This window comes from Atractosteus spatula, chromosome 13, assembly GCF_055471065.1.
Source record: "Atractosteus spatula isolate fAtrSpa1 chromosome 13, fAtrSpa1.hap1, whole genome shotgun sequence".
In the NCBI taxonomy this organism is placed as follows: domain Eukaryota; kingdom Metazoa; phylum Chordata; class Actinopteri; order Semionotiformes; family Lepisosteidae; genus Atractosteus; species Atractosteus spatula.
In genome coordinates this window covers 27316300-27330522 of record NC_142718.1, presented here as the reverse complement: position 1 = coordinate 27330522, position 14223 = coordinate 27316300, and the positions used below count along the sequence as shown (strand labels likewise).

Sequence of the window (14223 nt, the reverse complement as noted above, 5' to 3'; positions counted from 1 at the left end):
TAGTGTGTATTTGTAACATGTAGAAAGGTCATAATTAAAACAAACATCAAATTAAAACACTTCACCTTTGCTTCACTGCTAACAACTGGCTTGACCGGAAACTGAACTTCAGTAGCTTTTAATATTGTGTTTTCCTGCAAGATATCCTGCTGAGACTGGTTGTGGCCAAATGGCTGAAAGAAAAGCACAAAAATGTGTCAGGTATTTTAAATACACTTAATCAAAAATGCTGTTTCAAGAACATTAGAAAAGTTCCAAATACCTTTCTTCCATACAGACACTGGAAAAAAATGACTCCGACAGACCACACATCAACCTTGTTGGAGATCTTGGGAGGTTCCTTGCCAACTACAAAACACTCAGGGGGCAGGTACCTAAAAACATGATTCATTGTCATTATTACACAGAAAACCATCAGCTTGTACTTTAAGATGCTTGTACTTAAAAAAAGTGAATGCTCTCATTTAGCAATACAGCAATGCTACTAAGTGAACTTACACAATCATCATTCTTTAACAATGCATGCAAAATGCCACCATATCATATAAAAGTCCCAGTTTACACAGAAAGAATATAAGTAAAACACTACAGCTTCTAAACTACACAGAGTTAGAGGGACCCTATATCTGAAAAAAGCTGGAGATGCTCCCTGAACATGTGATCATGCTTGCAAGTAAAGACTTTCTAGTACAGGAGGGCATGGAGACCACAGGGGGCTTTCACTAACTTCAGAGCATCCCCCAAAAAACCTTTTCTCCTCCAGTCTGGCTGTGTCCATAATCAACTCAGTCAACACACAGTGGCTCGAGCTCTACTGACCTACAAGTCAGTCTTTAATATAGAAATCGGTAGTAGCTTTTGCCCAATACTTATTATCAGTGCTTTTTGGAATGCAGCAAGTCTCATATCTTTACCAGTAGGTGCCAGCTCCTTGTGATGTTAAATCCATCCCATCTACACCATAATTATCGTCGTCCATGATTTTGGATAGACCAAAGTCTGTAATTTTGATCTCGCCACAGGCTGTCCCATCAACAAGCAGGATGTTACCTTTAAGAAGAATCCAGTATTAATACAAACATAAATATAAAGGAAAACTGGGTGTTGGGAGTGGCACACAGATAAGCTGTTTTTTATCAAACGCAGATCAATACTTTCAAACTGATGTTAGTGATGACACATTAATACAATACAAGGACATTTGCACACTTGAGTACAGCCCAGAGTACCAAGTGACACCCCAACACCAAAACAGTCTAGTGACTTGCACTCAGAAAAACTACTATTGAATGGAAACACTGTATTACTAATAACCTGTCCTATGGTTTACTTCGTTCAGACAGGAAAAAAAGTTCCCACTTGTACGTACCTGGCTTAAGATCATAGTGTATGATAGGTGGCTTGATTTCATTCAGGTATCGTAGTGCATTCACAATCTGCATGACAATTGATCTGGCTTCTTTCTCAGACATTAGCTTATGTTGTTTCAAGTAGAAGTCTAAGTCATTGCCTTCACAGTATTCTAACACTGTACAAAACCTGCAGATGGAAAATACTGATCAGCTACAAAGAAACTTTGATTTTAAATTTGCAACTTGATCTCTAAAAAGTCTGAGCTACAAAATTCACATAAATGTACTCAAAATCTGAGCTACAGGCATACATACAAAAGTGCTACAAAGGTAACAGTAACCTATTCGACTTTTTTTTACTAAATAATGAGTACAGACAATTTACATGCTTTAACAATAATTGTAATATTGCTTTTTTCAAAATCCCCAAAAGCACTGATTCTAAAAAAGACTGCCTACTACATCAACACCAGCAAAAACAAATGAAAAGGCAATAATACTAAAAATAATAATTGCTTAGACTACTACACATTACTTACGTGTCAGTGTCCAGAGAGAAATAGTCATACAACTTCACTATTCTAGGATGATCTAACTCCTTGTGAATTCTATATTCTCGACAGGCATGTCTGAAATGTGAACACAACCATGTTACTCAGGGCCCCAACAGCAAGCTATACGGTGAGATCATACTATAACCAACGCAGGTTTCAAGACAGGGCTATTCAAAATAGGAACCATTAAAAATAACAAAACAGGACAGGAAAAACAACAAAAATTAAAATAATGAGAATAAAATGTAAAAAGACCAGAAAGGTGTACAATGTAGCCTAGGACATGTACCTTTACAAAGTAAATGTGTAGCAAAATATATTGTAAATGCTATGGTTTTTACAACATCCAAGTATTTTTTACATTCATAAGTTATACTCAGAAAGATATTATCTGCAATGTTTTCTTTGAATAGGATTGTGTAACACCATTATAACACTTTCATAAACACTGTTACATAATATAACAACCCACATAAACCTTTTCAATGATTTGTGCAAATATTATTGTGGGGGGCACAATTATGTGTTAGGGTTCACAATGAGGCACAGAACAGAACTCCATGTACTGGAGAACTGACAAGACACAGGCAGTTCAGTAGCTGTGGTCCTAGCATACGTGTGTGGAACTTTACTAACTAACTATGCGGTTTATATGCATGTTATCTCATGAAGATTTCATAAAGGTGTTGTGTAGTGCCATGTCACCGCTAAATCTATTGCAAGGATCTGTTGAAACATCGCCGCAGAGCGACATACTTGTGATAGTTTTCCTTTTTCTCTTCTCTCCAGTTTTTATTGAGTTGGTGGATCTTCACTGCGGCGTACCGTTGTTCAAACAGGTCAAAGGCCTAGTGAAAAAGGGGTGTCAAGAAAAAGATTTCATAGCTTGATCAGAAAATGGATATTACGATGCGCTTCAAAGGAGTCTCACACGATGCGCCTGACAGACGCTACTACATGCAAGGTGTCTGAAGAACAAGATGGGCAGTCTTATTAGACATCGGAGCAGAAATGGACAGAGGGAATGACTGCTTTCTTACATTGCCTCTGCTGCTTCTCCTCCAAACACCCTAAGGTTTCTGCCCACCCTGATGTACTTTGTGGTCTAGGATGGGATCTAAAGGCTACAAACTAAATTTGTTTGTGCACGTGAAAGGAGAACTGCAACACTATTTTTTTTATTTTGCGGTTAGAAAGAATTGGCTTTGACAGGTGCATTTCAAGCTACAATGAAAGACAAAGGTACACAGTAATATGTAAAACCTCCAGTTTACATCACAAAACCGCTGAAATTTCCAGGTATGCACAGCGCCATATTCTGTGATTCAGAACGAGGCAACAAAACATGTGGTGACCATTATGCAGCCGTATTGTAAAGCAGCACACATCTCTCTTAACCCGATAGATATACTGCCCTCGATTTTGAGACGGTTTTGCCAACAAATACTACTTGCTTGTTAACTCGGCACGCACATGAGGTTAGAACATTTCCGTGGGAACAATTTTGTGCATAATTCGGAATTTGTCAAATTTTGCGATGCCGTCAATTTATTCATTTTGATTTAATAACCAGCCTGAGAAACGGGGACTGAAGTTCCTCTTTAAAGCAGCACCAATGAACAAATGGAAATTTACTCAAACCGATTTTTAAAAATACCAACTGATTTCATTTTAAAAACAGGTACTTCCCCATTAACCTAGGCTTGTGAAACTTGTTTTTTCTAAAAAAAAATGATTCAATAGATGCGGCACTTTTAATAGAAGTATAAACAAAATTTCCATTAATACTGTCACACGACCTCTTAACCGACCTTTAAAATTTAGAAAAATATTTAATTCAACATGACGGTTCTAAGTCAGCATACCTTATATACTTCACTAAAGCCTCCTCTTCCCAGAAGATGCAATAATAGATACCTTTCGTTCAAAGTGGGGTGATCCTTAAACCTTAAAAACAAGAATGGCATGGATTTACTTGTGCATTTTTTTTTAAATTTTTTTGCTCTACCCATCTTTTTGACAAATTAGTTCTAAAAAGAATTCTACTTCAACCAATCAGTCATTACGAAACTACTGCCCATTAGCCTTTTCAGTCATGAAAGTAATTTAAGTACCATTAGCAAGTTGCATTGAAAAAAAAAAAATCTCTTCTAATTTTTCTTTACATCTCTTCCAAATTGTGAAACACCTTGGCCTTACTGCCATGACCCCATGTTGGAAACGCCCATGTTTTACAGCGATTCCCCCAGGGCCTAGAGTAGAAAGAGTTCTGAGTAATGCTGCTCTCTTGTGACTGACTGGCCACCAATTGGGAAATCCCGGTCACAGTCGACTAATGACTCAGACTGACAATGGATGTGCCGCAGAGCTCATGTTCCACTCCGGTTGAGTGCCTCTGCAGCTTGAACTCCTCAAGAGCTTCCATATCACTTTCACCCTCCTAAATTAGACCCGCAGAAGAAATCAAGCGTGCTTTCACAACACCCTATTGTATATCATTATAAAGGGTTCACCTAATTATTAACTGGGGCCAAAAAAAACTTAAAAAAAAAATATATTTTGGGCACCGCTTTAAAATTAGAAAGAGGCACAGACATTGAGCAGGTTTTAATATGGATTTAAACAACCTACAATGATAGAAGTGAAAGATGATAGAATTTCATTTTAAGAACCTAGTCAATAATTTTGAACATTGTTACCTACTTACCATGATCTCACAAATTTCAAGAACGCTGCTTTTATTTAAAAAAATTACAGAGCTGAAAAGTAATTTGATGTAATATGCATTTTCAAAAAAAATCTGTAATATCAAAAGAGAATATTTCTTCAGCAGTGAAACGTATGCATAACTCAGACAAACTGTAAGCGTAACGCTTTGTGACTTACTGGGAATTATCTTCATTATTTATTCTTTTCAATTCCCGTATATGAAGATTGCGGACTCTCTCAAGACGTTCAAGTTCAGCTTGGATTTCAGCTTCTTCCTAAAATTTGGAAACAGAAAACGCTTACTAACAACCACAATATGAGGCCATTAATCAAAAACTAATATTCAGACATCTTAATGGTTCACCCGACAGCTATTGACTGGGGCTGTCCTTTAAGTAATTTAGAAAAAACAGAATTTCTATAAAATAGTTATTTAAAGAGGACAAAACAATGAATTCTTAGCACAGGATGAAAGAAACCTTTTACAAAGAAGTTTCACAGTTTCAAGGAAATGGTAGCTTTTGTTTTCTGGATTCTAGGACTGTGTTGCAGTCTATTTATATGAAACGTCACCAATCAATACAATATTAACATTTGCTGGATTCTAACCTTTTTGAGATGACCTAGTCTGAGTTTGAAGATTTCTTCCTGTTCGTGGTACTCAGCTACTGTCAACCTTTAAAGAGAAAATAAAAACATAGAATGAGAAAAACATTAATAAAACACACAATAATAAAACTGTACTTTACTATTATAGGCGCTTTTCAAGAAAGAGCGGAATTACATTGTTTTATCTTAACCAATAATGATAAGATAAGATCACTTAATTGGCCATATACAATTTCTTGCTTTAGGAATTTGTCTTTTCGCATATCCCAGCTTGCTCTCCATGAGACACACGGGCACACAGACAGGGAGAGAGAAACTTGGGGTCAGAGCGCAGGGTCAGCCATTTATATGGCACCCCTGGAGCAGCTGGGGTTAAGGGCCTTGCTCAGGGGCCCAACAGAGTAGGATTCCTCTGCCGGCCGCGGGATTTGAACCGTCAACTTTCCAGCCACAGGCTCAGATGCTTAGCCACAGAGCCACTATGGGATATGGGAGTGGCATGTTGCATCAGAGACAATCCGCCAAGAACTCGATAGAACGGGATACCGCTGTCGGGTTGTAGTGCAGGATCCACCCACCAACACGACAGCGTGTGCTTGCACGTCCAGTGGCACAAAGAGCACAGGCACTGGACTAACGAGCAGGTCATGACGAAATGGGATGAAATTAAACGACTCATCCTCCTGCATTTACTTCACAGACAGACAAATGCATCTCATCATCTCTACAGCACTGTGAGAGTGCTTGACTTTAACTGTGAGGGATTCTGGCAGTCCCATAATGTTGTGGGACACATTTTCCTGGCTTGGTTTGTGCATTCACTCTCTAAGAAGGCAAGGTCAATGCTAATCCCTATTTAAACATACTGAGCTATCATCTTTACTCCATGTTTTAGCATTTCTTTCCTGCCAGGAGGGGTGACATTGCCCCCATAGGCAGCGCATGTACGGTGGCCCAGTAGTTTGATGAGCGTGACACTGATGTTATCTATACGTCAGGGCCTTCTCAGTCATCGGATATGTACCCAATAAAATGTTAATACAATATTCTGGAAAGATGCCTGAGACAAGTGTCTTCCACCTCCATCAAGCAAGTTAACTGACTTTCTTGTGAAAGAGTGGCGCCACACCCCTCCTGCAGAATTTTGAATGCCGGTAGACCATTCCAGGCTGCGTACAGACCGTACTGGCACAATGCCCCGTTATGTTACACATGCTGGCGTTTCCAAAATTTTTGTCCAAAAACTGTGAAAGAATTTTAGTGCCAAGAACTTTACCCTCTAATGACCCTCAAGGACATTGTGATAGGTGTAACAAAGAAACCTTAAGGTTAATTAGAACCACAACATCAATAACAACACCAGAAACACTGCTTACAGCTGAGGTAGGCTGGGTTTGAGGAAAGGATCGTTCTCGGCACCATTCACTGCCTTGGTCTTCCTCTGCTTTGGCTCAGAATTTGTGGTTGGGGTCTGAGAGTTGTTTGTCGTCGGAGGTTTCCTCTTGGCTAATAGCTTTCTCTGCCTTTCAATTTCCTCTCTCTGTTGATTTATCCATTCCTGTTGCCTGGGAAACAATTTCAATCCTAATGTTACTTTGACCAACCATAACTCTACACGGTGCAGATTTTAATAGTCTATGACCACGATAATAATAAGGTTTATACTGGGACTTCCAGAAGTCAGGTACATATATTAATTGTTATTCTTATCTATTTTAAGTACTGTTATTTCATTTGTTAGTACATACACATGCTACACTTACGATATTAAATGAGGAAGACACAAACAATCAAGTGCTAGACATCACCTAAAAGTGTGCTAAAGTAAAATGATTAGTAACATTTTTACTTATTTCTGACATAGGAAAGCAAAGAGAAAAAGTCAGGATAGACAAGATTCATTCTCAGAAAAACCACTAGACTCAGCATTATCCTCACTTTAATGTTTAAGTGGCAAGGAAGTGACATTTGCAAATTTTCACAATGTCTAAAGTGACTGCTGCTTAAGCTTTATTTTTGCAGAGACATGCAGCAATTAAAAGGATCCTTTAAACTAGCGCATTTTCATTACCATTGTCTATGAAGGTAGTATGTGGAATAAAATGCCTGAAAACTAACACCTTCAGAACTGACTTTTCTTTACAAAATGTGCACAGAACATACATCTTTCAATGAAATATATCAAGAATTTTTAGCATCTCTATGGCACTTATAACAAAACATATTAGTCACGTTTGGAAAATGGCAGCACTCACTTTACAAGATTTTGAAAGGCAAAGCCATCTGTCCACTGCTCTGTGAACGAAGCCCCATGCCGGACTGTGGTGAAATGGCCAAGTCGCAACCTGTCCTGCATACTCTTCTCCCTACATGCCTGCTTTTCCTGCGTACTCTGAAAAAGAGAGTGGAGAAATTTAAACTTACCAGCTATTCCTGGTAAGGAAAAATAAACTAATCCTTAAACAAAAGTAATACATAAAGTGTGGTTGCACTACTGTTACTCCATGAAAGAAATGTAGCACAGGAAAAGTGGTCTCTTGGTATTTCTTCAGGTTTTTTTCCCAGCTCAGCTCTTTACCTAAAGCAGCTCAGTATTGACTTTCTTGGATTAATTAAACTTTAACCAGCTGTTACTGGTGCTGTAAAAATGTCTAGAACACCCAAAGACACCCCAGCCCTCCAGGACAAGGTCTGGACACTCCTGGGTTACAAGCAGGATTCGTTAGAAAGGAAATAGGGGGGGAAATGGCTCACTACTATGGTATATCATCAGCACCTCTGTCCAAACTGTCATACAGGATGGAAAAGTATAATACAGTTTAATAACACAGGTGAACAGCTGACCTGTTAGATTAGAAGATGCTAGCGGTAAACTAAAGATCCATTTTTGTCAGACCAGAATGATTTTTACTTTTGTAGCTACAAAATACATTTAAAAAATAAACTGCTTAGTTTAGTGAGTGTTAAGAAATAATCTGAAATTCCCACCACTGCTCTAGGGTTGAAAACCACCTCCACTTTGAAGATTTGTGTTTTCTTCAAGGTGTTGATTAAGCCCATAGAAAATTGTACTGCTTCAGTGGGTATTCTGGTCCCTCTCAATGACTATCTAGGACAGGCTGATAAAACTTTCACTTAATTGGAATCTTTGTGCAATCCCAATGAAGACCGCTTATGCCACAGGTTATACCATACCATAACCCATTGCTTTTTAGGTTGATTAAAAGTTTACAATTTCTTCAATTTCCTCAATGTTCATTCAAGTTAAAGACAAATATGGATGCTATCTTCCTTTCTAAATGAAACATTTTTAAAAAATGGGTTTTGTTTTCTAAAAGGAATTAACATCTCATTTTCTGAAGCATTTTCAATTTTGTATTAATGCTTATGTGCAGTCACTGTATCGGTTTCTTCATGTTTGCTGTGCAATCAAGAATTTTGAGGAGCAGTACACCTGCCTTTTCAATCAGCAATTTTTTGCTCATGGTGATGCATTTATTTAAGCGTTCCTTATACTTTTCAAGTAATTTCTGTTGTTCGTCTATTTGTCTCCTGAGATCACAATTTGCCTGTGGGAGAAAAATAACAATGTTAAAACAAATTTAAGAGCATCATTCCAGAAATGCAATGTGTCATGCATCAAAAACTATTTTGTTACTGAAAGACTGAGCACTGAATTTAAAACACCCATTACAAATTTTGCATTTCAAGCCAAAGTAACCAAGCCAAAATCCGGCTTACAACCATTCCAGTCTTATAATATTCTCATGCTAAATTTTAAAGGTAACAGCAAAATAAATTCCTTTTTTTGAACCAATACTTAAAAATGAATGATTTCTATTCAAAAACTAGATCTAGAGAATGCATTTTTTCCATCTTCTACAAATGCAGAATATACAATCTCTTGAATTGAGTTCAAGCTTTTTTTTTATTTTTTTAATAACAGATATTGTTTCCTTACCCTAAGCAAATCATCTATCCTGCCTTCTTTTTTTTCTAGGTCCAAATTCTTATTACTTTCAAGGGCAGCTAACTTCAGCACAGTCAGGTCCGTCTGCAAAGAAATAAAAAAACGTTTTTACAACCGTTCTGTCATTTGCACACTGAAGTTAAAAAATATATTTAAAAGGTGATTTTGTTCCCAATTACCTGAACACATTTTATGGATAACTGTTTTGGATGTACTACCATATGGTCCACGAAAGTCAGACTAGTAGGAGATGGGCTATTTTGTCTAATCTGAAAGAAAACAGAAATAGATTTAGCACATTTTCAATAGACTTGAAAAAATACAATCTCTATTACCAGAGAAAGAAAAAAATCTTTACTCCCTAACTTAGAAATATTTATACTACATTATTTATTTTTCATACGCAGAAAGTATGTCAAAAACATTATCTGTACCCAAAAAGAATGGATCGAGCATTCTTAAAAGTAGGGAGTGAGTCTAAAAAGTAGAAGACATTGGCATCCTAGATTCTCAATTCGAGTTTCAATGGCAGAAATGGATTGATCAGCACTGCTACAACGTGTGCCCATGGAGCACTTCTGCCCAGGAGGGCAGAATGAGTGGTGGGACTCACATTGGAGCCGGGAGTGGAATGTGAGTGCGAGTTCTGAGGCGAGCGGATTGCAGGAGGCACACCCCTCACTGGACTGGATCCATTCCCTCCCTGCAACTGTCCAGAGATGATCGATGTAAGGGAAAAAAACAAATGACAACTTCCTCTACTTTGTGCGAAATTGGAAATCATTTTTTGGGGGGGCTTGCGTGTATAAGGCACACTGCGTTTTGTTCAAAACTCAGTTTCCTGAATCACTCATCCTTCAGCTTCTGTGTAAACATGCAAACAATTTTCAGCTTACCCAGATCAACAGAATACAGAATATACTGGTGCAAACAGGAAATTAAAAGTCATGCCTTCTTACAACACATCATAAATATCTTTAAAAGAATCTGCTCTTAACAGTTTAACCAAACAAATATACATTCATAAGACATAAATATGGGAACAAATGGAGGAAATACAAAGCGTTCATGTAACAATAATTCAAGAACAGCAAATGTGACTTCTGAGTTCAAACGTTTACTTTGTAACATAAAGCACTTTAAGATTTCTTTTGAAACAGATATATTTAAACGAATGGATAAATATTTAATATTCTTCCAGTTTATCCTAAAAAGCTTACAGACAAAAAAGCAAATAATTATTTAAATGTAAAAAGTCACCAGTATAACACACAAGAGCCCCACTTTAACACTAAATCATAAAAACAGACAACTTACATCGAAATAATCACTGATTTTGGGCCCACGTACAACACCTTTTCCTGTCCCACAAGAAGAGAAAATAGAAAGTAAGAAATCTGCCATCTTTATTTTAGCTCACAATTTGGCATTTATATGAAGAAAGCGATAACTGAAGTGTGAAAGAGTCACCTTGGTTGCTTTCTGTCTGATTTTCTGCCTTCCTTTTTCTTCCTCTTGAGGACTCAGAGAGCTTCTTTTCAGGAGTCTAAAATACAAAATGATGTTCAAAAACTGAAAATAAGAAAATACAAAAGGTCTGGCTCATAAAAGAGGTTCATCATCACACTCAAGTGCAGAAGTGAAATTCACATTCCACAAAACCTACATCGCTGCCTCGTTTTTAAAAAAAATAAGAAACAATTTGGTCAAATGTTCGGTAAGAATGCTTATAAAAACCAACCTTGAAAATATAAATAACATCAGCTCAAATCTAAATAAAACTTAATGTAATTGAGATTAGTCACGATCTCTTCAGGCGACACTGAATTCTGATGTCTGAGATTTAAATCAATAAGTGATGCAAATCTGGTCACATTACAGTAACCTAAGAGTTAAAACTGATTTTTCTTACAGCAAAACAAGTTTCATAAAGTAACTTTTTCATGCAAATGAACTGGATACCCCTCTTGAGCCTTAGTAAAGTGTAAAGAAAACAATTCCTTACTTTACATTGCAAAACTAAAATTAATAGAATTATCACTACTCACACCGAAGACAATACTGTGCTAAATGGTAAAACTATGATACAACATTTTAGAGGATCTGTATGCTTTTTCCAGAAGCAAACCAACTACTTGCAAAGACTTCTAGGGACCATTCTGACAATTAGCAATGATACAATTCTGTCTGTTGGAATTTCTAATGCTGATATGAACTCATCAGTACTAAAATAAAGCTGTTGTAGTATTTATTGCAACAACAAAAAAAAATTAATAACAAAAAATGTATTGCAACAAAAAAAAGTTATAGACAATGTATATGTATGAATCCTGGAAAAGATCAGTTACATTTCCTGTCCAAAGTATTGATTTACATTTGTTTCATTTTTCTGTTTAATAATATAGCAAACACACTAAAGTAAGTTTTTCTTAAACACAACTGCTGTGCATGAGCATGGATGAGATGGCAGTAATATTTTTAAAAGCCTACACGGAATATTTATTCAAGACCAGACACTTATGTTGTTCAGAAAATAGCTGCTTGTGCTTTGTGATCTATACTACACTATAAAAAAGTGGAAATTTCAGTTTTCCTAAGCAGAATAATAATGTAAGCCATTTTATTTATTCTCTTTTAATACAACAGTAGCATTGTTCAACGTTTTGTACAAAAATGTCTTTTCACAAACAATGTTTTCATACATTAATCCCATAACAAAAGTTATCACAACAGCTGTCTTTGACATTTATATACTAATATTAAGTTTTATTTCTGATAAATCCTTTAACTTTCCTTGAACACTTGAACTTTAAAACTATAGATGCTACGTTTCAAACCATTACATCTTGTGTGATATATAGTTCTGTGTTAGCATGCCATGCAATATTAGGACGCACTTCAGGACTCAAATAAGTTTGTTCACATTTGTTATTCACTACAAACCCCATCTCTCTACGCTGGACACATTGACAAATGACTTTCACAGTAAAACTGCCATTAGAAGATCATTCTTAATTTGGGGTTTAAACAAGATACTAATGAGAATCTTTGTGTCCTTAATGGTCCACAGGTTTACAATTTGCACCTTATGTGCATTTCAGCATGATGAATCTTTTTACTTTTTAAATACTCACACATACAGTACATAAGCCAAGAGTATACAAAGCAATTTAAATACAGGCTGGATTCATTAGAGATACCTTGCTTTGCTCTTGGAATTAAAACCCAAACACAGAGAGAACCCCCAGGGCCTTATATACCACTTTTTTTTAAAGCAATTTTATGATACTAATAACAGCAAATTACATTTATACAGCCATGGTCGGCCCAAAGAGTCCAAAAGCACTTCACATATACCAGGAGATCCACCTCATCGCCACTGAGGTGCAGCACCCATCTGAGTGATGCATGGAAACTATTACTGTGCCTGCAGATCCACTATACCAGCTGGTCAACAGCAGAAGCCTGATTTTCCTTAGAGGTCTCCCATCCCAGTAGTTATAAAAATAATTAATAATTGCTTACAGTTATATATGGCTTTTCTGGACACTCCACTCAAAGCGCTTTACAGGTAACAGGGACTCCCCTCCACCACCACCTAATGTGTAGCCCACACCTGGAGGATGCGACGGCAGCCATAGTGCACCAGAACGCTCACCACACATCAGATCTAACCAGGCCCAGCCTCGCTGCTGACAAGGATCTTTCCTTGCATTTTTATTTTCCTTTAAAAGCTTTCTTTTTCTTTCCGACATAGAGATGCCAGATGGTTCACTTCATGTTTTCTTTAGTATTGCTGCTCGGCTGCATGTCTTTTTTTTTGCTTTCTCCATAAATGCATAAAGTGGTCGTTTTTCGCCAAGTTTTTCTCTGCACCCTCAGTGGAGTCTTTATCCACTGATTCGGTAATCGGCTGCCCCAGTCACGTACGGTAACACCTCTAGCACTGATAGGCTCTATAAAAGAGAGCCTTTTATAGAGCCAGGACGGTGCTGATATAGAGGAGAGAGGGATGTGTGTAAGCATCCCACTTGCGGTACTGTTGGATATCAAAGTAAAATCATCCTGGAAAATACATGTTTTTACTCATTACTCTTTGCGTATCGGCTAATGCCCAAACTTGAACAGTCATCCCTTCACTTTCATGTCAGCTTAAACTTCTTAAATTGCGCTTTGTCCCTGCTAGCTCAGTAGCCAAGAAGTAGTGTGGCCCAGGAGGCCTCTTTTCGTAAAAATGAAATGAAACGCGTCTTAACCAGTCAACGAGCACTTTCTCAGCCACGACAGTTCGACCAGCTCGTGTGAATTACAGTGAAAGCCCTCCATAAAGCCTGGGAAAGGCCCTTATCGTGGACAGGATCAGAAGGCAACACGTGCAAAAAAGCAATCTGTATCTTAGGATATAAAAATCCAAAGAAATTATTTGTGCGGAGGCGGCAAGAACAGTTTTGAAGCGTCTCCTTCAAGACCTTTTACAATCGAACAGAGAAAGAAAAGGCATCAAACCCAAACTATAAATTCATTAACGGCTACTAACATAAGAGAGACAAAACACAGTTTAAGAAAGTAAAGGTGCCATAAAAGTGGTAGGGAGACTACTCAGCAGTACAGGAACAAGTAATAGGTTTATTCCATGCTGAAAAAAAGAAGAAAGAACACAACGTTTCGGCCGTGGAGCCTGACACACCTGAAGAAGGCTCCACGGCCGAAACGTTGTGTTCTCTTTCTTCTTTTTTTCAGCATGGAATAAACCTATTACTTGTTCCTTTGCAGCCTACGCATGCTGACGCAGCTACCCACCTGAACTACTACCGTACTCAGCAGTACTGTAAGTGTGATGATTACACACCTCCCTCACTATACAAGCACAATCAGTTCCAAAGTTTCTGCCTGTAGGCAAACACTTACAAAAGTCACACTGAATTTCCATTAAAATACATATAGAATTTTTCCATTTGTTCCAAGCACTTGTAACTGGACATAACCCAGTTTAAACCCAGGGTTTAGATGCTTTTCTGATGCACTTGAA

At 37.5% G+C, this 14223-nt stretch overlaps 1 protein-coding gene across 4 annotated transcripts in view; it reads right to left on the bottom strand.

Moving 5' to 3' along the window:
- Window positions 1–14223, bottom strand: part of tlk1a (tousled-like kinase 1a) — a 48527-nt gene that overhangs the window by 2396 nt on the left and 31908 nt on the right. For all 4 annotated transcript variants that reach the window (XM_088930559.1, XM_088930558.1, XM_088930560.1 and 1 more), the window contains 17 exons: window positions 10665–10740; window positions 10512–10555; window positions 9808–9903; window positions 9374–9463; window positions 9186–9278; window positions 8683–8793; window positions 7480–7616; window positions 6601–6789; window positions 5225–5291; window positions 4793–4890; window positions 3772–3853; window positions 2663–2754; window positions 1892–1981; window positions 1370–1539; window positions 915–1050; window positions 263–374; window positions 66–173 (listed from right to left, as the gene is read on the bottom strand). In XM_088930559.1, coding sequence (XP_088786685.1) covers window positions 66–173; window positions 263–374; window positions 915–1050; window positions 1370–1539; window positions 1892–1981; window positions 2663–2754; window positions 3772–3853; window positions 4793–4890; window positions 5225–5291; window positions 6601–6789; window positions 7480–7616; window positions 8683–8793; window positions 9186–9278; window positions 9374–9463; window positions 9808–9903; window positions 10512–10555; window positions 10665–10740 — 1791 coding nt within the window. The remainder of the gene's footprint in view (window positions 1–65; window positions 174–262; window positions 375–914; window positions 1051–1369; window positions 1540–1891; window positions 1982–2662; window positions 2755–3771; window positions 3854–4792; window positions 4891–5224; window positions 5292–6600; window positions 6790–7479; window positions 7617–8682; window positions 8794–9185; window positions 9279–9373; window positions 9464–9807; window positions 9904–10511; window positions 10556–10664; window positions 10741–14223) is intronic.